The following is a 24,631-nucleotide window of genomic DNA, read 5'->3' as shown; positions in this document are numbered from 1 at the left end:
TCGGTCGCCGTAAATGCTTTTTCGGGCGACGCAAACCCTCAATTGGTTTACGCTGTAATTTCTATTCGGGCCTTGTGAAGTATGAAACGGGCATAGTCAAGGTGTGTTTATTTAGAAGGTGAATTGTTAGCGCGTTTGCCGGGCGCCAGCATTGAGAAGTGTTATGTCATATCGTATACAATTTTTATACCCCCTCCAGCCCTTCCCGATTTTAATACAGGAGCCCTTAGTATTGTTGTGTCAAGTCGTGAAATGTCAATTTGCTCTGAAGCACTTCACCTCCAAATATCCATACACTTTGGGGCATAGTAAAGAATTAAAGCGGCCTACTCTTGAAGGTGTCAAATCGGTAGCTCTGATGTGTTTGATCCATTAATTTGTTTAAAAATATCTAGTTTGCATTTTGTTTAACTTAGTATGTTAAACAAACCTAACTTAATCACATATCCGGCCTCAGCACAATTTTTCGATCGAAAAAATTCGATAGGCGCTCACGTAAAACTGACAATATAACTAAATCTTTTATACCCCTACATGAAGTTGGCCCCCCAGGTAAACATTTTTTAAAATAATTAATAAATAATTTTTTATCACCCAAAATATTGAAAAAGAACCAAAACATTTACCAACTTGCTTTAACATAACGTTTTTCAAAAACATCAACCATAATTAAAAATCTTCAAACAAGAGCAATCCAAAGACAATAAAGTTCTGTAGAGAAAATTGCAATCAATAAAATTCACTTAGTTTTTAAAGTTGAAACCCATTTGAATTCTATAGATGTTTTAATTCAAAGAATGTAATAAAATTCTTCAAGCCCAACAGTTTCCGACTATTTGACTTTCGTTTCAATTGTCTTTGTTATTGCACCGGTTTTCCGGAAGAGAATTGCATTAAAAATAACCCCGAATCCTCATCAAAGCGCGTGTAGATTCATTGAGTTTACGCGAAATGCTCATCGAAATCAAGCCACTGTGCCACCGGCAAGACAAAACGCGTGTTGCATTTTACATGAACAGCTCCTTTCAATTCAAAACCCTCCCCATTTCCAACCGCACTCACCTTGGCAGTCGCCCATCGTGGTGTTGAAATGATAGCCGGTCGGGCAGAGCGTGTCGTAGTCCGGTTGCTCCAGCTCGCCTTCACCGCCCACCAGGGCCTCATCCGTTCGCTCCATTGCTCCATTCCCCGACTGGCCGACGACCGGGTCGTCCGCGGGCTCGCACCGGTACGACCCGACCGTATTGATGCACCGGCCGTGGCACCGATGCTCGGTCGCTATCGATCGCTGGTTGGCACACTCGTCCACATCGACGCACGTCTTCCAGTCCTCGTCCAGCATGTACCCCTCCGGGCAGACGCAGAACGCACGCCCGAGCGTATTGAGGCAGGTGTGCGAGCAGCCGCCATTGTTGACCGTACATTCGTCGATGTCCTCGCAGGAGTGGCCGTCGGGCGCTAGCCGCGTCCCCGGCAGCCCGTCGCAGGTGCACCTGTAGCTGCTCCACGTGTTGATGCACGTATCCTGGCAGGGGCCGTGGCCGTTTCGCAGCAAACACTCGTTTACATCTGGGAAAGTGGAACACGTTAAAATATATTATTTTGGGTTGTGCAAGCAGATGTTTGACGAGTTTTAGGAGTTAGCCGAAGGTGAATGACAATTCCAAGAATCAACTAATGAACTATTTTCCCTTTCGCAAAAACAACTCCAGCATTCCGAAAGCGACAATAACCATTTTACCGCAACACCAAGGGTAAAAACCCCAAAAGCCCATTGACTTCGTTTTGTGCGAAACTCACATTTTGACCAAAGGAGTTCCGCTGCAACACGCAGCCAAATAAATCAAAACCCAAACTCCCGTGAACGAGTGAAACGATTTCCACACTCTCTGGCTCTGGCTTCATGCTGCTAGCCTGTTGGGCAAAAAAATGCAATCAACGCACGCCATCATCACACCCGTTGGTAGATTTTTTTGTTACTCTTGCGTAAACCAGTGAATGCACATTCATTGCATATAAATCGAAGTGCGTAAAACGATCAAACGATGATGAACTTCGAACTCCGCACAAACCCCGACACGATAGTGGCCGCAAGTGTGGGGCGAAATTGAGTTGAGGCATTCTGTGTTCGAGCCCAGGGGTTTTTCGATTCGATCGAATGGCTTTTATCGGACGGTGCTTTCTTCCTTTTTTGTGTGCAATGAACCCCTGCCACACAACCTCAATTCCCACTCAACCAAAGTCGCAAACACGCACTGTGCGAACTGCATCCCGAATGGCTGCACTAATCCCATCGGAATGTTGCTCGCTTTCGGCATTCGGAAAAGGTGCCGCTAGGAAGTAAACAAACCCCGTACTGTCGAGCATGGGTTTAAGCGCATTGGGGGCCTGTGTGAGTTGCGACTCTTTTAGTGTGCGAGTTTTTTTCTTCTTTCCTCGATTCATCATTCGAAAACTGCTTTCCGTTCATTTGAGACAAGCTCCTGCTGCTGCTGGTGATGCTGGGAAATGAAATTCCGATGAAAACAATGCACAGATGCGTTTGCTAGCTTTGGTGCGTTTCATCAGCTTCTACTGCAATTGCCCGCGCCACACGTGTTTTTCGATAGGTTCGGTGGAGTTTTTTTAATTTACGCCTTTTCAAAAGACCTTCCAGTGAGAGGGGAATTTCGACAAACGGAAGCTATCGGCCCCCGGTGGTGCAGGCTCTGTTTGCCATGCTTTTAAGGGCGGCTTTTCGATGAGACACTCTTGTCAGCAAGACGGTTGAACTTTGGAGAGTTGTGTGATGTTGTATTTTTGTTTATCACTCACAGTAGATGAATCGATCTAAGCCGGTGAGAGCTATTGCAAACGGAAAACGGGAGTGACAGGAGGTAACACGTACCGGTCCAAGGATTGGAGTAATACTGATGTGAAGATGCCTTTTGAGCATGTTTGGCTGATGAAGTCATGAAGTTGATCTTCAGGGTGGAGTTTATCTTACAGCATGTGTGCAAATAACTTTACCTTCCGTTCGGTTAGGATAGTAAGATATATTTTAGTTGTTTAAATTTACATGTAACAGTGAGACGATTTGTACCTTGAGATTTGAGATAAAGTAAACAACTCCCTTCGGCTGGCTGTAGGCATCAATGTTTCAGCAAGGACGTGAAGCACTTAAATTATAAATGCGTTATATTCTGCACTTGGAGGATGAATATGAAACATGTGAGATAAACTGCAAATGTGTTACAAAAATTATGTTGCATATTTCTAGGCGATTGTAGTTGTTTTTTGCTTTATTTGTTCAATTATTAAGTGATTGGGCATATCACTGATCATAGCGATCTAACCACCGATATTATTAACCATCTTAGATGTCTTAGGTAGCAATATATCACAAATATAAGCAGCCTACATTGTAAAAATCAACCCATAATAAATAAAAGGAGTATGACGGCACGACATGCAAGGCAACATAAAAGGTTTAAATCAAAAGAGGCGTAGTGTGTATTAAGTCTAATAGCCATCACAGTCATAGGTTCATTATCGCTGTATGCACGTCTAGTTTGATCAAATCGTACCAGCCTATAGTTGCCTAAAGTACGAGCAGGTTCGTTGACATGAACTCCAACTAAAAGCAAAGTACTTCTAGTTGGCGTAGATCTGATTCTAGTTCCAAAAAGAAGACGTAGATCTGTAAAATGTTTGGAATGAAGTACATCTCTAAACAATTGCAAAACGAATGCAAATCTTCCTCCCAGCAAGATTCATCGTTCAGTAGGTATATCTGCTGCCAAATTAAATGTTATTTGACTGAGTTAACTTTCTTGTGGCACTGTTACATAGAAGCTAGCTATATGGGAGCTAGAATTATGTCTATATCCTTCTACCTTCTAGTCATTGACACAAAGTTTTGCCCTTAAGACTCCAATGTTTGTCAAAAACGTACCAATTTCTGACAACGTGGCACAATATTTGCCTCTGGAGCACCAAGGCACCAATTTTAGGTAGGTAACGCATTTTTTTTTTACTGTAGCTCAGTCGCTTTATTTGCAAAATTTTATTTATTTTTATTGTTCAACAACATGTTCAACATGTTCAACAATGTGTTACTAGAACGGTAATATGGTTAATATGTCCTCAGGTAGATTAAATTAGTTTGGTTGCAAATTGGACATGTGTAGCAACATCTGGCACAAAACATGAAATCTCTTATTTCATTGCGCTGCAGCAATGATCAAAACAGCAACCATTCCATAACACAATGAAGCTACCTCCAACATTGATTGCAGCAAAACAAACCATCGTTTATGGCCAAACTTTCCCACAACACGGTGAACAACAACAACCGAAACAATTCCTGCAAAACCCCGCAATACGACTGCTACCAAATCCATAGTTCACACCTGTACCATCCGTACCATACGTGCTCGGCATGTTTGCACTAATTTCTTTGAACTTTGCAACCAAACTACACCTTCCCACCAACCAAACTACACCTTCAAACTGGGTCGATCTGTGCCGTAGTTTGGTTGTGTTTATTTCTTCCCCCAAAAACTTGATCCAATCGATAAAGCGCACGTGTTGTGCTGGTGGAGGGAAAACCATGCTCTGAGTTTGATACCGAAACGGTAAGATCATTTGCCTAGATCCTTTGCAGCATTCGATAAAGAATCTAGGAAGGGAAAATGATAGAATCCGACAGCAAAAAAAACTCTTCTGCATTACAACAGCCACAACAGGGAAGGGCGGACAGATAAACAGACGAATAAACAAAGCCGTTTTCTCGGTTCCCATTAAAACGTTGCATACCGGCGCTCTCCTGCTGTCCTACGAAAGATGTTTCCCCAACCGGAGCCAACTCCCCCATTGTTGCAGGCATTGTTTGGTGGCTTCTCTCACACCGAAACCAAAAACCAGAAAGTTTTTATCCATCTCGTAGCCCATCGAGAACTCCAATAGCTTGCCCGGCGTCAGTCGGTGCCTGCTACTAAACTTCTCACTCGCCGGCGCAAAAGGCAAAAGTTCGCCTTGCCACAATCAGTTGCGCAATCGGTGGCGGGCCCGGGAATGTTCCCTCGCTCTCTATATCTCCACTTTTTCGCATTCCTAATTTACCTAGCACAACTTGTCCTTCTGGAAAATGCGGCGCGGCAAAACTGTGATACAAAGGAATGGTTCCAACGATTGAAGCTCATTTACAGTTTTGTCATCAGCTGAAAACCACAAACTACAGCTGTTGCTGTCCGGGTCGAGTGTCCGTACGAATCAGGTCTCTAAATCTCCAATGGTTCCGAGAACGACTCAATGGCAACGACTGTAGAGGCAAATGTTTTCTTCGCTTTCCGCATTTCCGGAGTGTCTGGGGAAAACGGGGAAAACTCAGTCATTAACGACACGTCCAGCTTTGGTGGTGGTGGTGTAAGTGACCGACAGGAAGGATAAGAACGAAGGATAACACACCCAGATTGTGGATAATCATTAGTGAGATTGAATTCCAGCACCAGCACACAGACACGGGGCCGTGGTCAAGTGTGGTCACTGCTGCTGTTGCTGCTGGTAGTAAGCTCTTGCAAGTAAGTGCAAGGACATTGTGCAGGAAACTGTTGCGTTGTAATTTAAACACTGCACAGTGTGCAGGTGCCCGGCATACACGCCTGAGACTGTCGTTTTGCTAATTGACTCGAAGCATGAGAGTTTTGCTGCCGGCTGGACTGTCGGGAAACAACAGTTGACTTACACCTTAACATCGAATCCGGAACACGTTTGACACCGATTTAGCTCCCAGTGTCCGGTTGGACACGGCCACTGATGAACTGGGAAAGGGAAAGTGTGGAATAGATGTTTAAATCTGGGTATAAGGTGGCCAGCTACACCACTTGGGGGACAACTTAGCAGACATTACCGTCCATTCTCACACAAAATCGATCATACCACAATAGAGAGTGGAAGCGACACACGAAACAAATTGTACAAACAATTAGACAGCTCAACTTTTACGTCCTTCCATGTTCCTCGCTAGCTAGCAAAAGTATGTCCATCGGTCGATTGGATTGGAGCCATTGCAACGCAGGAAGTTTCATTTCCGGGCGCACAAGTTTTATCTTTGAACCAATGCACATGAAACAGAATGCCACAGTTTAATGGTTTTCAGGGGGAAAAAACTTTTGCCTCCCCCTGGCCGTACCCACATATTGGGCAGCCTTTGGCCTGACCAATAAAGCTGAGCATTATTGTACGCATCGAGCGTTCGCTGCAGGAGATCGGGTCCGGATCTGGTCAGTTTGAGGTTTTGAGCGTACAATCTGTTCTCGTGGACCGTGGTGTTCGAGCAATGGTTGCTCGGAAACACACCGATTGCATTGAAAACCACCAGCAAGAATGAGCGTATTGGTGAGCGGGACCGGGGACGAAAGGGTAGCTTTTAACCGACAAAGCTTGGTAAAAATGACACTGCTGTTTGCGTTGTGCTCGGGGGCAAGTTCGAGTGCACTATTAGAGCTGTTGGAATAGTTGTTCCCATTTTTTTCCGAGAAATTTAGATAAAACTAAGAACTATGAAAAGTGCATGGAGTTACTTTGTTATTCGAAATAAATGATGGGTGCAACGTATGTAATCATTAGTATAGCTGGACATGATAGCAAGAACTGTTGTTAAGCGATTTTAAACCATCTGGTCGTTGGGTGAATAATAGAAAAATATGTGTGTGAATGTTTAGCACATAATGTCCCGTTCCTGTTACATCTGTCATGTGCAATTGAACGAAGCGCTCCTATTGAAGAAACGCAATAAATCCTGGTCACGGCACCACATGTTTTATTGGTTTTTATTTCATTTGAAGAAATGTTGTTGATACAAGGCTAATACCAAACGGTCTACTGTATTGCTCTACTTAAGAAATGAAAACAAAAAATATGAAATTGGCTTAAATTATGGGCAATAAATCAAGCCAACGCATCAACGGATCACTATCACTGTTGCGGTATGAGCCGTGACTGTTTTTAAAGCAATTCATTTGCAACCTTTTTTCCCTCCTGCAAAACTGCTCCATTCACTGTTGTCAATTTTGTGCAAATAATACAAAAATACGGCTTCCTATTCAAATCATTTCCAAATCCTAATCCCACACCCGCTTTCGCTCCAATTCCTTTCCTAACAAAGCCATTATTAACCACGCATTCAGCATCCAAAAAAGGATTATCGGGTAAACTGTCACAACAGCGGGATTTAACTTCCCTCGATTGCAATCCCGATCACGTGCTCAGCGCGACAAATTGGATTAAAGCTTCATTTTCCCTCTGTCTCTCCCTCTCTTCATTCTCACTGTCTCTCTACCTTTGCTTATTTTCCTGCAGCTGCTCGCTTTCCAATTAAAATCGTTCGTAATTCATGCGCATAATCGACGCATTTAAAAATAGAATATTGTCATCTACCACTGAATGCTGAATGACACGCAGGGCAACTTCATGCCACCCATTTTCTCTTTCGGGACGCACGCACGATTAAAGCGTTTAAAATGAAAATGGTAAACACAACACAGGAAAGGATAATGTGCTTCCTTTTCAATTTACAGCGCTCTTTGTTGCTCGGTTACTGCCCTTTTTTTTGGGGTAGGAGGAAACCCTTTAAACGAATCCTTTTTTGATTAAATTTGGACATTTTACAGTGTTGCTGCTTGTCGGCGAGCATGGATGATGGAAGAGAAAGGCACGTTAACTGTATGCTACAAATTGAATTGATTCCCCGAAACGTTGCACTCTCAAAGTGAAACAAAACTGGAAACATCGGTCTTGCGTTTTACCCGGGATGTGCTGGAAGCTCTGTGCAAGTGCCTTCCCTAATGGAAGGATAACGTTTGATGGAATATAAACGTAACCTTAATTATGCATGTCTCTACCAACCTACTGACGGTATGCTGTGTAAGCTTTTATTGCTAATCAACTCTGCATACAACCCCCGGGGCATGTTTTTACCCCTCCTTGGCAACAAGACTAATGTATGTTTCCATTAGGTACTTGTGTACTTGTACGAGTATATATTGAATCGATCCAAAATCGTTACACACACACACACGAGGAGATGACAAACTTCCGAGCTGTTTTTTTTTTTCAATTCACAAAAAAATCAACATTCTCCTGCAACGCCAACAGAACCGTTTGCTTCCGAACCCTGCGGTAGGAGAAGAGCCCCGGAACTAGGAGAGTGTTGTGATTATGCAGATCACATTTCAAAACAATCTAAATTCCATAAACATTTATAATCATTCCCGGATGAGCCATGATGCGAAGCTGGGACGTTGAGCGTATCATGGGGCAGTACGCAGGGCGTGACTGCCGTCCAAGGAAGACCACTGCCCTGGAGCTACTACTGTCTTTAGCGCATAACAACTGCAGCAACCGAAACCGGCTTGTACAGCCCAGTTTCTTTCCCACCGTAAACGTCCGTGTGTTTGTAAACGGGCGAAAAGATGATGCAAACGAACGCTACCGATGGAACGTTTGTGGAGAGCTTCGACCGGAAGCTGCAAGCGAAACGCGCTCCAGAGACCACACCATCCCTCCAAACAGGACAACAACCAGGCAAATATACACATCCTGGGAAAACGGGAAAATGCACTACCGGTTGTACGGTTGGAAGAATTGGAAGTCTCTCCCAAACGCTGCAAGGAAGGAAGCGGGTAGCTTTGTTTGCGTGCGGGATACCGAGGTAAACTTACCCATGCATTTATTATTGTCCGTAACTCGCAATCCTCTCGGGCATTTGCATGTAAACGAGCCGATCGTGTTGGAGCAGCCGTACTCGCACACATCCTCCCCGTACTCGATGCACTCGTTGATATCTGTCGGATCGGAAAACAAAGAAAGAGAGAGATATATAGACAGGGGAAGATCGATAGATGAAAAAGCTTTGTTAGAATTGTGAGATATCCTGGAAAAAGGGGGTGGTTTGTGGTTATTTGTACAGGCTTATCGATAAGACAGTCAGAAATATAAGGGGAAATATTTAAAACCCGGATCATCGGTGCACAGTGTTCACAGAACAAAGAATGGTCCATAATTAAATGCAGAGATTGGAGCAAATTTTTACCTGAACATTCTGTCGAAGTATTAGTCCAATATAGGAACGTCCGTCCCGGTCTCCGAAGCTTACAATTCCAACTCCCACTACCCCCAAACGACAGGCTTAGTGTTATTTATGAATATTCAATTCCCAAAACCTGGTGGCCATATTCAAAATTCATTACGCCAAGATAGGAGGTAGAGCTGTAGCAAAGGAGAAGCCGCCAACCAATCAACCGAAGCACCGAAGGTACCGATCGATTGTCAGTAAGTCTGTCGAAGGGCTATTTATCACCGACCACCGACCGAGGTTGACAGGTTGAGAGCAGCAGAGCCGTGTGCCGAGAACTCCCAGGAGCAGCCACTAGAGCGGGGCCGAGATTTACGATTAGCCCACACTCGTTTGTGGCTCACATTATGGTGTTTGTGCGCTGTTGATGTGTTGTAGTGCTGGCTGGAAGCGAAAGGATCGTTTTTTGTTTTCGCTTCTCAAGCACACTGACACTGAACTATCATTCATCAAGTCATCACCAGCATCGGGGACAGCGTGCAGTACAACGGCACATCATCGTCAACTTCACACCTCCGGGACCTCCGGGTGTTGAACAAGTGTGGCCGCAGGATGGAGGTTATGCCTGTCTCTGCATTGGTTCTCGGTCGCCAGTAATACATTAATTTTAGTCACATGTGCTGCTAATAACCTGAAGGCAGCGGACAGCTTCTGTCCACAAAACGTGACGCACAAGTACAGGCAAGCTGATTGATGAAACGACAACAGCCAAGAGCTAATCTTCCCTTGGACCAGCATTTCATTGAATAATAAATACAATTTGTTTTCTCTTATATTAACAATTCTTTCTTGGCTGCATTATGCAGCTGCATACTACCGGTAATTGAAGTGGGTCTGCCGTCTACCCCAACTTCTGTGATTGGTTGCACCTTGGGACACATCTTGGAGAACACTCGTCCATCATGCTTTAAAACAGTATTACGAGTCGAAATGACATCTTTATGGCCGTGCTGCGTAATGTAAACACGTAGAAATGTTTATTCATACACAAAAGGTACGAGAGCAGCAAACTCTCATTGCAAAGGTCTGTAGACGAATGGTGGCCTCAACAAAAAAATGGCACAAATGGGAAAGATTTAACAAGTATCACCACAGTCGCATACACTATCATTGACGAAACAGTCGGCACAGACCGAAGCGGACAGGAAAGCTCTAAGCTTTTCCAATGGTTTCGAAGAACCACTGTTGATGCTGAAGACGACAGCGCACAGCGAATGTGTAAGTGAGACATTTCGCCAACAGTTGCATTATTTATACTGTCGTGCTGGGGACCCATTCCCTGATTCGTGAGCCGAAAAAAGGTGCCCTCCCACATTCCCCCCCCCCCTCATACCTTGTGCTGGTAGGACGCGGCATTGTATTTTAAGCCCTGTCTGTCTGTCCTGTAAGCTGTAGGTCAGAGACCACAAACCTGCTGACGGCGAGTGAAGCTGACATATTCAATAAAGAAGCTTTTTAACCGACGAAACGATGCTTTTTTCTCTCCGTCTCTCTGTGGGGTTTTCTCGTGTCGCGTTTTGTTGTTGGTCCGCGTTTTGGGACCACTTGTTTGACTGCGGCTGCTGGCACTGTTGCCCAGATGGTTGGAGTGCTGTCGTGATGGGTGATGAAATCAAGCACCGTTTATAGGCGCATGGAGCGAGGGCTCACTGTAACGGAGCAAGATCATAATCCGATATAACGTAAACGCTACGACCAAATCATGTTTGCTGCGTTGGTCCGTACTAAGAGGCTTGATTTATTGTGTTTAAAAGCCATAAGCGCAGTGAAAGTTTTCCCCCTTGGGAGGGAGAATTGCAACATGACAAAACAGGTACGGTGGAAGGGTCACATTGGAGCACTTTTAGTGAGGGTGTTCTGAGCTCTAGAAGTGTTGTAATAAATTGAATTAGGTATCTTTTTAAAGTGAATATTATATTTATATGAAAAATATTACACTTTATAAAGACAATTTAAACAATTAAACGATTGCTTTTGAAAATAATCATTGAAATAACATTTCATCGGATAAATTGTATAAAAAAAATTAACAAGCCGGCTCGCGCTGCTGTTTTACCGCCGTTCTGTCGTGTGTATTGCATACATGCAGGCGCGTTTGTGCCATTTTTATAGCAACATTTGCGCTATCATGCGTAACGAACTACAACCACCCATGCAACGGGTTCGCCACTTTTTAAAATCGCAATCTTTGCAATCCAAGCACAAACAGCGCACAGACAGCTATCAAATGAAACAAAATCACGCCCTGACATGGGTCACAACCGGAGCAATCGAGTCCGCCGGGGCTCGTTCCGCTACGTTCCGCGGGCGGTAATGTAGCGTAACAAGGGCATGGATAGGAGGAGCTTCAGCAGCGTCGAGCTTCGAAATCGTAAACGAGCCGCATCCGCAGCACATCGACGTTGTTCTTTTACCATCAAGCGTTGATCAACCGGTTAGATACCGGTCACATTCGGGCAGAATGAATGTTGAATTTTGTAAATGATCCTTCCATTCTTGGTTGCTTGCATCGTAATGCCTTAACAAACTTGAACAGGGATTTAAATAAAAAAAAACAGTTCCTAGTTGGAATCTTAACTAGCAATGCATCATATTACGTTATAGAAAACATACAGGGTTTCCCACGATTTATTGGTCGGTTGCCATATTTTTTTGGTGGCTTCCTATATGTGTTGGTGTGTTCCTACGATTAATAAATTAATAAAGCGTTTCCCAGATTTTTTTGGTTCAATTGTATTGATATCTAATCGGACAATACCAATAAATTGTGGGAACCAACAAAAAATCTATGGGCTACGATGAATAAATCGTGAGACGAGCGCAAAATAGACCAATACATCGTGGGTAACCCTGTAATAGGCTATAGAAGGATTGAGATTGTAGCTCAATCACAGCAAATAAAAAAGGGAAAACCACGAAGGAAGCAAGACATTGTGGCATTTTTTCACATTTTTCTCCTCTTTTTCCCTTTCGTATACCTCTCACCACGGTCATCTGCTAAGGGTTGAAATTTTAATTACCAAAAAAGCTACTCAGAAGCCACAGATGGCAAATAAATCATTCCCGCTCGATAAAGACAACGGCTAGGCTGCCGCTTGGGCGTGTTTTTTTCACCCCCAAAAATGGATCCCGCCTCAATTCTCATCATTTCGATTTCGACCTACCTTTCACATCTCTTTCCCAATAATGCATGCCCCATGAGAACAATCGCTCTCTCGCTCTACACGGTGCATTACGATAATTGAATTTTCCACCAGGGAAGCATTCGCCGTGCAGCCGATGCTTTCGCGCCAAACTCCACCGTGGGGCACCATGGGAGGGAACATTTTAATTTTCCCACCCGTCAACCGATGGATGATAAGTGGCCGGATCGAAGGGAAGGGGTTGTTGATGTATCTCCAGAGCGAGAGAGATGGCGAACAGGATGCATTTGGGTAGAAAAAAGAAACTGCCCTCACTCATTGTTCCGCACGATCGATTGTGGACGATAAAATATGATCAATTAAAAATTTCCTCCCGGGGGCGTTTGTGGGGTGGCTGTGGCTGCGCGCTCGTAAATTACGACCGAAAGCGGCAAACGGAAACAGCTTCACCAAGAGCTTCGATTGCTTCTTTGTGTTATTTTTTGTCTGGGTTTTGGGGCGAATGGCGTGAGCTGACCACAAACAAAGGATTTGCCGACAGTAAGTTGTACGGCAGCAAAGGAAAAACGGGGTACGGACGAAAATCTCACCCAAACTCTGCGAGGTTTGCTGCCCCTTCGTTGTATTTCAATTCTTTTCGACACTTTTCTCTGGTTTTTTGTTCTCTCTCGGTCGGCAAAAACATCGTTACTTCAGAAGGACATAGGAAGGTCCCTAACCCCAATTTTCGTCGAGTGAGGGTTGACATTCATGAGTATTGCTAGGGCTTTTTTTTTGCTGGTAGGTCGAAGGGACATACCAAAGTTGGGTGAACATGCTGATTAATTACAAGGAAAACCGTATCGAAAAACGAACCATAAATTAAAATGGGTTTCGCTTTCGTTCCGGTTTGGAGAGATGAAAAAAGAACCGAAAAAATCAGCTTTTTCCCCCTTTTTGCTCCATTTTGAATCCTCCTGGTGTTGTCCCTTTTTTGTTTTTGTGCTATTCTGCTGCCAAGAAAAGAGTCAACAACTGGACAATAAAGCGATGTCAAAGGAATTTTCTCCCCCTTCCCCTCTCCCCCTCCTTGCATCAACAGTCTAACTTACCCACACACCGATGGTTGACCATTTTAAATCCTTTGTAGCAGGAGCAGACGGTGGTGCGGTTTAAGCCGTTGAGCGTACCGTCTGCCGCCGCCGACACACGGTGGCAAGCCTGTGGGCACCGATGATCCTTCCCGCAAGGGTTCACGTTCAGCGAGCGTGCCGTACCGTCCCCATCGAGCGGTCGGGACAGCGCGGGCCAGGCGGCGGACGGTGGCAGCTGATGGGGCGCGGGCTTAATCCGCACACAGGCCGGCCGTTTGCCGATCCAGCGCGACTTACGGCAGACCAGATTGGCGTTGGCGAGGGCACCGGTCGAGGTAACGATGGGCGACGGGCTGCGGGCACGTCCATCATCCTTCAGCCGCAACCGGTAGCCCATCCGGCAGTGATATTCTGCCTCGAGGAAGGAATTTTCCAAGCCGTACAAATCGTTACTACATCCGTGAAAAGGGAGAGAGAGAGAGCGAGAGCAAAAAAAAAAGAGCAAAAAATAAAACAAACATCGTAAAGCACAGCTCACCGTAATCACGTGGAAATCAAACTACGCTCGCTGGGAGAAAGGGGTTGTTTTCCACGTCCCGCGTCCCCGCCATGTGTATGTACCTACCGCAAATATTTGATGTCGCCGTTTGCGATGGCCGGTGCGGGAATGAAGTCGTCCTTCATGCAGGACAGATCGCCCGAAATGATGACGCGCGCCACCGACACCGTCTCCGTGCCCTTGTGATCGTCGGCGGGGAAGGTGACCGTACTGGCGCTGGACACGGTCACGCCGGACGGCAATGGGGGCAGCGGTGGATTGACGACTTTTCGCTGCTGGGCTGCTGTCGGGCGGGGATGGCAGGCGAAATCCGGATAAGCGAACGATCCATCAAAGGGATCCGTCCGTTCGGGAGCAGCGTAAAGTGAATAGATGCAGCGAGAGGAGAGGATTAGACCGTGAGGAACTGCCGTGCTTCAACGTCCGTTGTGTGCGGATGTGTGATTAGATGTAAGAGTTTTGTTTGACAAAAAAGTGGCACACAACAGCTTAACGTTTCAATTTTTAAGGTTTAGTTTCGTAATCGTTCATTAGCAGCTCGATGGGATGTTTTCGTCGAAAAGGCGAACTAGTTCAGTGTGGAGGATTGTTGCATAAGTGTGCAATGGCTTTTTAGAGTGGGCAATGATAGGGATCATTTACATGGATTGAATGAATGATTAGCAATACGGATATCGAGAGATTAGGTACCATATGTAACCTCGTTAGGAGCGATTAAAATGTTGAATTTAGCTTTAGGTTGACCTAAGGCAATTAATTGAAACGCCTAAAAGTATTGCCCACAATGATTGTTACGCGCTTTTTAGCTGCCTTAGCACTTTTTACATACATTTAGGCGCTACCTAGCCCTTATACCACTTATACCTAGCCATTATACCTAAATTAAAAAAAAAATACATTTATTTCATAGGTCACTAAAAGCCAAGCCCACAAGAGGTAGAGACAGGCCCTGACCGACAACGGTTGTTGAGTCAAAGAGGAAGGAAGGGCACATAGGAGCTCAATTTATTAGCATTTTTAATTGCAGTTCAAACCATTTGTCATTTTTTGTAATCTGTTATTTACGCTTAACAGTAAAGTATCGAAATTCTCGAATATTTTACCTTAAGAAACCATTCGCAACTGCTCAAAAAGAATATAATCGATAAAGTAAAAAAAGTAAAAAATAATTGCATACATTTCGGCACTCACTTGATGCCACATTCATATATATTTGTATATGTATATGTATATTTGGTGCTCAATATTTGGTGTCAAACAATTCTTTCTTTGATAAATTTTAACTTTTCATTGAAGACAAGTAATCCAGTGTCAAACATGTATTGAAATTTGCAATTATAAAAGCAGTTATTGACATTATTCAGCTCCAACATTTCATTGCACCAATCAAAGCTTACGAAAATATTTAAAATTTATTTATTTATTTATTTATTTATTTATTAAAAATGGGGTTTGAAAATAGGGTTTCGATCGGTTATTGAGATCATTCTTTTCAGCAAAATAAATAAAAAATATGACCTTGAAGAGTTGTATTGTGTAACTTCAGGCATTTTAAATAGCTGCACACATTTCATAAGAAACAGTTATGATTTCCAACTTATTTAATTGCAAAATCTGCCTAAATATCATTATTATGCACACGGCTTTAGCGGTCATATGTCTATAGTTTGAAAACTTACACGAATTTGTTTTAAACTACATTGTTTAAAAGATTACTAATAACGCAACAAGAAATCCATCTACTTACTATGAAAGCAAATTATTATTGTTATACAAATCAAGTTCAGTAATCCACTCATAAAACAAGTATAAAAAGAACATCCACACTGTAGAGAAGTGTAGAATCGCGCTTAAAAAGAGCGTCCAGCAATTCTGTGCTTGTTGCTGAAACAAAAACCGGCGCATTATCTTATTTCTATCCAAATTACAACACCCCATAACACCTTTCCGGTTTGCAAAACGCTCACTGTAATCAAAAGGATGTACACCAAAAAAAAAAAAGAACGTCTTCCTTTCAGTGACATCCGGTGGAAGGAACTAGCGACAAAAACGAACACCCTTGTACACTCACCTTTCTGTAATTGTTTCCGTTGCTGCTTTTCGCGTTTCCTCTGCGTGCGCTGGTCGACCGGGCGATTGGCTGTTGCTGTTTCTGCTGCTGCCCCGACAGGTAGTATTTGCATGCCGCCCGCACTGCCAAACACCAGGTGCCCGTCGGCCGCCAGCATCGGTGGCGGTGGAAACCCGGAAACCATTGCCGGTCGTTGGTCCTCGGCAGCCATTTCCTTATTGGGCCGGGACGGAGGCATGGTCGTTTCCTTCCACACGTCCACCATCTCGACCGCGCGCCCTTCCGCCGTCGCTGGTAGCTGCGTTCGCTCGGCAGCGGTCGCTTCATCCCGTTCCGTGCCGCCGGCAAGCTTCAGCGACCACGCACCGTCGGCCGCGCCCGTCAGCCCCTCGATGATGCCGGTATCCGGTCGGCCGTCCTCGTCCACCGGCACACCGACGAGCGTCACCGGAAGCAGCTTGATCTTCTTGTGCTTGTGCTTCTTGTGGCCTTTTCGTCGGCGGCCCTTTTTGCTTCCGCCGCGTGGCGAACCACCGCCCGCTTCCGGCTCGTCCGCGCTGTTATCGAGCTTGATTTGGCTGCCGTGGAATCGGTCGCTGTGTGTGTGTGTGTGTGTGAAAAAAAGACATGGTAGAGGTGAGCCGAATGTGGTAGAAAATTAAATTTAACGCTCACAAAACGCGCAGTGTTCGTTCGCTACCGAGAGGGTGTGGACGATTTTAAGTGGGAAACGGAACCAAACAACACTCGATTCGAAGGTAGAATGAGGAGGGCGCCCGGGATCGAACGGGTAGAGAGCATTTCGGTCCTATCCAAACAGCCCGTGCAAAGGTGTTTGCAATCAGGCAGTCCTTTGGATGCTGCCCCATACGCTCGGTAGAAGGCAGCTTGGATTCAAAGGCTTTACATGGATTTTCTATTTGCGCAAAGATCGTGGTGGCAGGATGAGCTGTCGGACGTCCGTTTCCTGCCCACCGTTGAAAGGAAGTAAGGATTTCAAAACAAACAGAAAAAGGTTGTTCCAACAGCGTGGGTTCAAGATTATTGAAATTGTTCTATTCTAATGTCAAAAAATCGTATTCATAGCCTAGAAACAGGCGCAAATGTTTTTATCACTTTGAGACGCTCGTACACTCGTTTCCAAATGAAATAAGATCGTACAAGTAAGCAGAATGTAAGTAGAATAACAATAATTCCTTTTTCCCGTAGATTTTATGAAAAAAAATGTAGGCAGTCCTTTGTTCAACATATTTTTCGGTACAAAGCTATGATGTTAAAACGCCTGAAGGTATGCAATAACATCCTCAACAAAATATCAAATTAAAAAGCGAATGATTTAGAGTAGGTTTTGGGATGCTTTACTGAAGAATAAGGTCAATAGTTTCTATTGTGTCTGGACTAAAAATAAACGTCTTTAATGGATAAACAATTCTCAACCCCGTATCAAAGTAAAGCAACATGCACGTAGAAAAAATATTTTGTATATCTTTAGGCGCTGAATGAGAGATCCAAAGGTTTAAAAATTGATGTTACCAAAACTACCCATATATACGCCTAACAAACCAAGGAAGTTAAACAAAGATCTTGCATACTTTCAGGCGCAAACTGGCATATAAATTTATTTTATTTATTTATTTATTTATTTATTTACCAACATATGTGTCTTGCATTCTTGAGGCTGTGACATAATTTCAATTATCGCTCGTATAGTATTCGAACGATTTGAGAAATTTAGTTAGAAAGTCTTCTTCTTCTATTTGGCGTAACGTCCTACGCGGACATGCTGGCCTATACAGGCTTTCGAGACTTAATTCATTACCGGATAGTCAATCCTTGCTACGGGGGGACGAGTTCCAAAATACACTTTTATTTACAGCAAATCATCATTTTGACGTCGAAAGTATCTCAATTTCCAAGAAATAATGAATGCTAATATGTCAAAGCAAACAAATTGTGTCGATCAAAATGTCAGCAAAGGCTCAACATATTGCATTTGAAGTATGTCTTTCCACAAAAAAAATGTCTACCTACACTTAAATAACGGTATTGAAGAAGGCACCATTCCGAGAATATTGTCACTCATGGAACTTAAACACCTTAACACCGGTGACACTGACAGGATTTTCCATTCCCATTTCAGAGGAAATCAAAAGCTTAATGTAACACGTTAACCTTGCACAAAAGTCAACCGCAAATTCTTCCCAACTCTCCTGCCACAAACAAGCAAGCACCTAGTTGTGGGCGGTTTTTTGGTACAAAACGCACGTGAGCACACACACATACATAGGAACATAGGGACGAAGAAAAACACGCCATCCTTCGCCAGCACGACCGCAAATGCCGGTAAATCAGCGAACCGCAAACGGTGGGAACGTGAAGTTTATTTCATTTCGCATCAAATTAAACTCTAAATGAGATCATAAACCCCGTGCAGAGAGGGTTTTCGCTTCAGCCCCTCTTCTATTCCCCTACCCTGCTTTCTCACCCTGTTCGAGAAGAAACGTCAAATAGTTGGGAAGAAACTTTCTCACCTGTCCCATTAAACCTTACCGCACGCGTGGTAGACGGAGACAGACAATCATCATCCCTCGAGCCCCAAATGAGCATCATCCAAGGGAGAGGGTTTAGGGACCGAACTGAGGCGCAAACATCTTCACACTGCCATCGTGCATGTGTGTGTACGTATGTTTTCAAACATTTTCAATGAGGTTAGCGTGCGGATCAAAAGGATTCGTTCTAATTGGTTTCGTACGTGATTAAAACCCCTTTACATCCGGTCCCAGCGCTTAGCTGCTAAAATGAAGACGCGTCAAATCACATCGCCTCGGAATTCCCCGCACGCGGATTGTAATAAACCTCGGGCTTAGGGTTTAACCTCTGGCAAACAGAGCACAGACACACATACAGGCACAAGACCAAATGAATCTCATTTTAAGGTTTATTAATAGAAGGGTGATTATTGGAAAACTTGGCCATATAGCACCGAGTCGCTTGGTGTCAGCAGGAAGCGTTGGCGCACCAGACATTGTTCAGTGTTTCCGAGAGCAAAATGCTTTAATTGTAAACTGTTCTTGGAGGATATAACCATTTCTGGTCCATCAACTGGTTTCTGGCATGCTTCATCAAGCAAGTGCTAGGGGCAAAAATTGATTCAGCCCAAATGTATGCAATGTGCTTCGCAAAGTTTCACTACGAAGGCGTTAGTGCTTTTAGGAATTGCAACCAATTCCATCAATCGGAAGGGCTCCCCTACGGAACCTACGGTTTCGTTTCCATGAAACTGGTATGCGTTAATGATCAATGCCAAGAATAGCAAACATAAGATACATTCATACAATTTCCTTTCATTTCTGGCATTCATTTTTAAGAAGCATATCGACAGTGGGAAAGAGCCGATAACATCCTTTGTTCCTAGAACATTTTTTAATTATTACTATACTATCGATGGCTGAGACCAATACTCAGAAGAAATCTTCTCCAGACAGCCTGCTACTGGCAGCTGCACCGTAATTTCCACATGAACGTGTGTTGTATGGTTTTATCTTTTTTTTTTGTTTTGTAAATTTCATTCACCAGGAAAAGCAATCCCCAACAACCCATACATGCGTCAAATTTTAACTCTTGCAAAGCTACCACCGAAACTTCCTACACCACCCGAAACTTGAAGCGATTGATCGTCAGCTCGTTGAGTGCTAGTGCAAACCGGCAGGTCCCCGGCAAGAGGGCAATACTTTCGAAAGATTTTAAGCTTCTTATTTCATCAAATTGAGCGATGTATCATCGATCCTGGTTTAAAATTAAAAGTGGTTTCACTTCGCAAAGTGTAGCTGGTGGGTTTTGTTCGCCCGAAGTCAGTGGAAGCCGTTCGAAGCTTTTTGGCAGGAAAAAAATGAAACCTTTTAAAATGCATCTTTACGTTTTTGTGTCACGTGGCAATCTTGGTCCGCTACTTTACCCTTAGTTTCGAGAGTTTCCCGAGAATTCTTTCCACCCCCGGCCATCAGTGAGCGTTGCGATCGAAAAAATACGTCTCGGGGGAAACGAAAGCCACTAACTTACCGGTTCAGATGCTCGAGCAGCTCGTTCTCCTCGCGTGCCCGCTCTTCGGTCAGGTTGCTGACGAGCAGCACCTCCTCGGTGATCCTCGGCTGCGGGGGAGACCCACTTGCGTCCCACCGGTGCTGCCCGGTGCCCTCGGTAAGCTGATAATTATTTGCAAGCACATTATCGCTAAACATATCCGCCCGCTTCTGGCGTCCCGGGGCGTCAGCGGCCGGCAGCTCGTCGTGCCGTTTGTCGTGGATTTTATTGTCTACTAATTGTGACGCTTCTGCCGGAGGCGTTACGGCTCCGGGCGCGTCCCAGGCTGGTGATAGTGGCGCACTGGATACTGTCGCTGCTGCTGAGGATGATGATGAGGACGATGATGAGGACGATAATTGATGATTATTAGCGGTTGCCGTGCCTGAGGGGAGAATAAAGAGGCAAAAAGAACAGGGAACACATAAATACAGGTTAAAGAGTCTCCGGCTGGCGGTTCGCGACGACAGTGAACCGACAATAATTGGCTCGGCGGTTTGTGATACAAAAGCCCGGCACAGGAAATAGCACACACTGCACAGGAAGAAGGAAATTATCTCACGACCACCCCATCGCAGGAAAACGAGCTAAGCTTGGCATTCCATCAAGCAGGAAGCTCGTAAAAAGAAGAGCCTGACATAATGGGAGCGACAGTGTGTGGAGTGGAAATTATATCGTACGTTGTTAATATACTCAACGTAAGTCACCGATCTTCTAGCTACTAGTTATTCCCACCTCTAGCCCGAGAGGGATGTGCTGATACTATAACGTACACACACACACACACATACACATACACACACACACACACACAGACGTACACAAGCACATCGGACTAATTATGGCTGATAAAATCGTTGAATGAAACGCGACAGTCTTGTACTCGAGCAGGGCCAAACATCTCTTCAATAGGGTTGGATTTTAGGTTCCGGTTTACCTAAATGGAGTTTGTTGTTTCCCTTTCTGCTTCTTCGTTTAGTTCCCTGCCCTAGTTAACCGACCGTTCCTTTGCGGGGAAAACTATGCGCCAGCGCGAATATGCTCTCTTGTCACGCAACGTCGCATTGGCGCTTTACATGCACCGCACCGTCGTTGCCGTCGTTGGCTTTAATTGCGTGGTGTTACCCATTTTCCACCTGCTTGTAGTGTGATTCTGTCATATGAGCGTGTGTTACACGTGGCAGCGTAATTGATTCTTGCCAAGCATGCACTGGGCATCGTTAATGGGCGGACGCTAGTAATGAATCCAATGATCAAGACAGGTTAGTGGAAAAATCGAGTTTCCAGTTTTAGTGTAATGTTGCCTCAAGAGGTATCCAATTTTATATTTTTTTCTTTTAAGTTTTTGAAAAAGATTGAGTTTATATCCGCAAAATTAGACCGTAAAAATAGACCTATTAATTGTTTGTGCTTGTATATCCAAATATTTTTGCTTACAACAAACAAAACTTTTAAATACCGTAATAATAATTAACTGTAATTTGATAACAATTTTTAAAAAAATATACACCAAAGCAAAAACCATGGCACTTCAAAGAATTCTTCCTCATATCCAAACTCCCATTTAGTAGATTATTTTAAGCCGCAGACAGAAATGGCAAACGCAAGTGCGTAAACAGCACGTGTTGTAATTTTCCGTAAATAACATTACCCTAAACATGCAATAACAACCCTGCTTGATAGAAAGAGTACAAATAAGAGCATCGTATCGCTAAAAACTACAGCGTTTCGGATAACAGAAAAAAAGGTTTAAAGAAAACATAAACCCAAACCAAAGCAAAATGGCTTCCACATCTTGGCACAGCCGAACATCAAAGGCCGTGCGCGTTCCATGGTATTGAGATGATGTTGCACATTCGCATACATACGATCGCACACAATTATGTAAATGATTGGAATGTTTGTCTGTTTGGCAGACCGTCTTTCATTTTTGCACATCATGTTACCTAGCTCAGAGTTAAGCAAAAAAAAAACAGAATATGTTCAAGTGAAAGACGGGGCGCCTCCATCGTTCGATTGCACGTGAGGATTTGAGGCTTGTTTTACCGTCGGATTTAGAGTTACTTGAGCGTGTGTGTTAATGTTTGTGAGAAGAACATGCTTTTAACAAGAAAAGGCAAAGATAATAAGGATGATTCTGAAAATCGTGCTTGTTATTTACTCGAAAATTGTTGTTTTTAGACGTTCATTCACACATTGCTGAGCTAATTTGAATTAAATATCGTTGGCTAGTGTATATGAGCGCTTTCCGTTTTGTGTAGAAATACAAAAATACACCCTAGCTTTAGAATATCAAATTTAATTCCATTTCACTGAAGAATGCCACCACTGGCGTACGGGACCGCCTGCAGTCAATTGCCAATTTCGGTTGCCAATTTATGGATAATTCTAAATTATGACGAGATTACGAGCCACGTAAATCGACCGAAGCAGACACAAAGCCAACCGACGGGTGGCGGGTGGCGTGCAGGCAGGGAGAAAGCGCAAGGGCGTATAAATCGTGATTTTTACAGGATCAAACTGCGAGTACTACTGCGGGCGTCGGGTACGGCAGCGGAAACATAAATCGACCGATGCTGAATCGTGCGATTTCATTCACTTACTCGACCATTGCACAATGGGCATTTGCCGGGATGAAATTCAAAAAATCAACTTTGTAATAGCGCAATTCCAAATAATAGGTTTTAAAACTAAGGGTTAAACTAAGAAAAATACCAAATATGAGCTCTGTATCTGTTCTGGTTCTCTAGAAAACACCTCTCAAAGTCGAGATTTGTTAAAAAAACGCAGAAAAATTTTCACTTTTTTGGAAAACTTTGAACCTTTGTAACTTTTTCAAATATGAACCGTTTTTGATAAATTTAGACATTTTATAAAGGATATTTAGTCAGCTTTATAAACACATGAAAAATTTTGAGCTAAGTTAATTTTATGCAAAAATATACGATAATAACTGAAGAAACCTCCTGAAAATTTTCATCATTTTAACTTTTGACTTGATGCCATTATAAAAGTGGCGTAGAGTGGCGTTGTCTCATATATGTCACATCATAGTGTAATATATATACTATCAATCTGTGAAGAAATATTCTGCGAAAGTTTGCGAACGCGAATTTTATTGAAGTTTTTTCACATCAACTTTTTCTAAAAACAGACACATGCGTAACTAGGCGGCTCCATAGGTGCCCAGTGTAGCGTATTTCGTGTTTTCTACAAAAATATATTCTACGTGCTTTTGATCAACTTTCATTTCAATTACGAAGCTGTGTATCTTAGTTTCAGCTCATGTACTTATCTGATATGTAAATTTCTATTCTAACCTAACTTTATCATTAAATATAATGAAGCAAATCAGAACCAAATACCTTTTGGTCCTACTGCAGATTATATATAAGGATATAAGGAAAATACTCGCAACTCGTACGACTTAACAACATGCCCATCATGGGTTCAAGCCCCAAATAGACCGTGCCGCCATACGTAGGATTGACTATCCTGCTATGGGGGGAAATCAATAATTAGTCACTGAAAGCCAAACCCACAAGAGGTAAAGGCAGGCCTTGACCGACAACGGTTGTTGAGCCAAAGAAGAAGAAGAAGATAAGGAAAATAATTCTTAAATTATACGCATAACAGGAAAACGTTATGAATGCAGTAGCATCTATTGGCGTTTTGGGAGAAGAAACTCCCAAAACTCATGACAAACTAAATATAAGGATAGAGGGGAGATGCTACAAATAATATTTTGCAAGAAAGAAAATGCATCCAGAAGGACATTTTGTATAATGAGCTGTATTCCTCTGATTCGTTAACCAGTTCAATATCAGTAGCTACACGCACTAAAACAAAGACAGGGTTTAACTTTACAAATGAAGTAAATACTTAGTTTGTAGCTATCGAGCAATTTTGAATTTTCCAGATAGTTGTAAAACCAAGAAGGAATTTTTAGTTTTATTACCCCTTCTGAAGGCAGTACAGCACTTGGAAAGGTATTGGATGAATATTCAAAGACAAACAATATGTGCTGCTTTTCATTACGAATATAGGAAGTACTTTATTTCAAAGCACCTGCTCTATCTAATTATTTAAATGCCTTTATTCATGTCTTTAGAAAAGTGAACTAGACGTCAGGAGCTTGTAATAGCATCCACCTAAGTTGTGTATGTAAATTTTTAATATTTGTACTACCTGTGAGTAAAAGTGACGAGAATTAGCTACAATTGTCCTATACAATGCAGAAAAAGTTATCTTATTCAATATTATTATGTTTTGTTTATATATTATTGTTATTATTATTTATTTAATCTTCATTATGAAACATTACAGTATATTTTAAAATGTTTTATACTATTAGCAACAAATAATACAAGAAAAAAAACATACAAAATTAATAAAACTAAGCAAAGATCCCTTAAAACACTATTTTATGTAGCGCCACCTGGTGGTATGGATGCGAACTACAAATAAAATGTTATTTACTATCGTAATACTTTACTACAAACGATAAAAACTAACAATTTCTGCAAAAATAATTTTATCCCGCAATTTGTTCTAAACTGCCCATTGTGCATTGTGGGTGAAAGAATCTAT

General features: G+C 43.1%; 1 protein-coding gene across 2 annotated transcripts in view; it reads right to left on the bottom strand.

Annotated features, from left to right (window-relative positions):
* The window catches only part of LOC1276382 (uncharacterized), a 117,467-nt gene that overhangs the window by 11,242 nt on the left and 81,594 nt on the right, over window positions 1-24,631 (bottom strand). The window contains exons 3-8 of one of the 2 annotated variants that reach the window (XM_061645176.1): window positions 20,021-20,426; window positions 15,962-16,557; window positions 13,957-14,173; window positions 13,350-13,783; window positions 8,703-8,825; window positions 1,063-1,569 (exon numbers count right to left, since the gene is read on the bottom strand). In XM_061645176.1, coding sequence (XP_061501160.1) covers window positions 1,063-1,569; window positions 8,703-8,825; window positions 13,350-13,783; window positions 13,957-14,173; window positions 15,962-16,557; window positions 20,021-20,426 — 2,283 coding nt within the window. The remainder of the gene's footprint in view (window positions 1-1,062; window positions 1,570-8,702; window positions 8,826-13,349; window positions 13,784-13,956; window positions 14,174-15,961; window positions 16,558-20,020; window positions 20,427-24,631) is intronic. The other variant, XM_061645177.1, reaches the window with a different exon arrangement.

The sequence above is a fragment of the Anopheles gambiae genome, chromosome 2, assembly GCF_943734735.2.
Source record: "Anopheles gambiae chromosome 2, idAnoGambNW_F1_1, whole genome shotgun sequence".
Taxonomy (NCBI): domain Eukaryota; kingdom Metazoa; phylum Arthropoda; class Insecta; order Diptera; family Culicidae; genus Anopheles; species Anopheles gambiae.
Note: the sequence above shows the minus strand (reverse complement) of the source record. Positions and strands in the feature narration are given on the sequence as shown.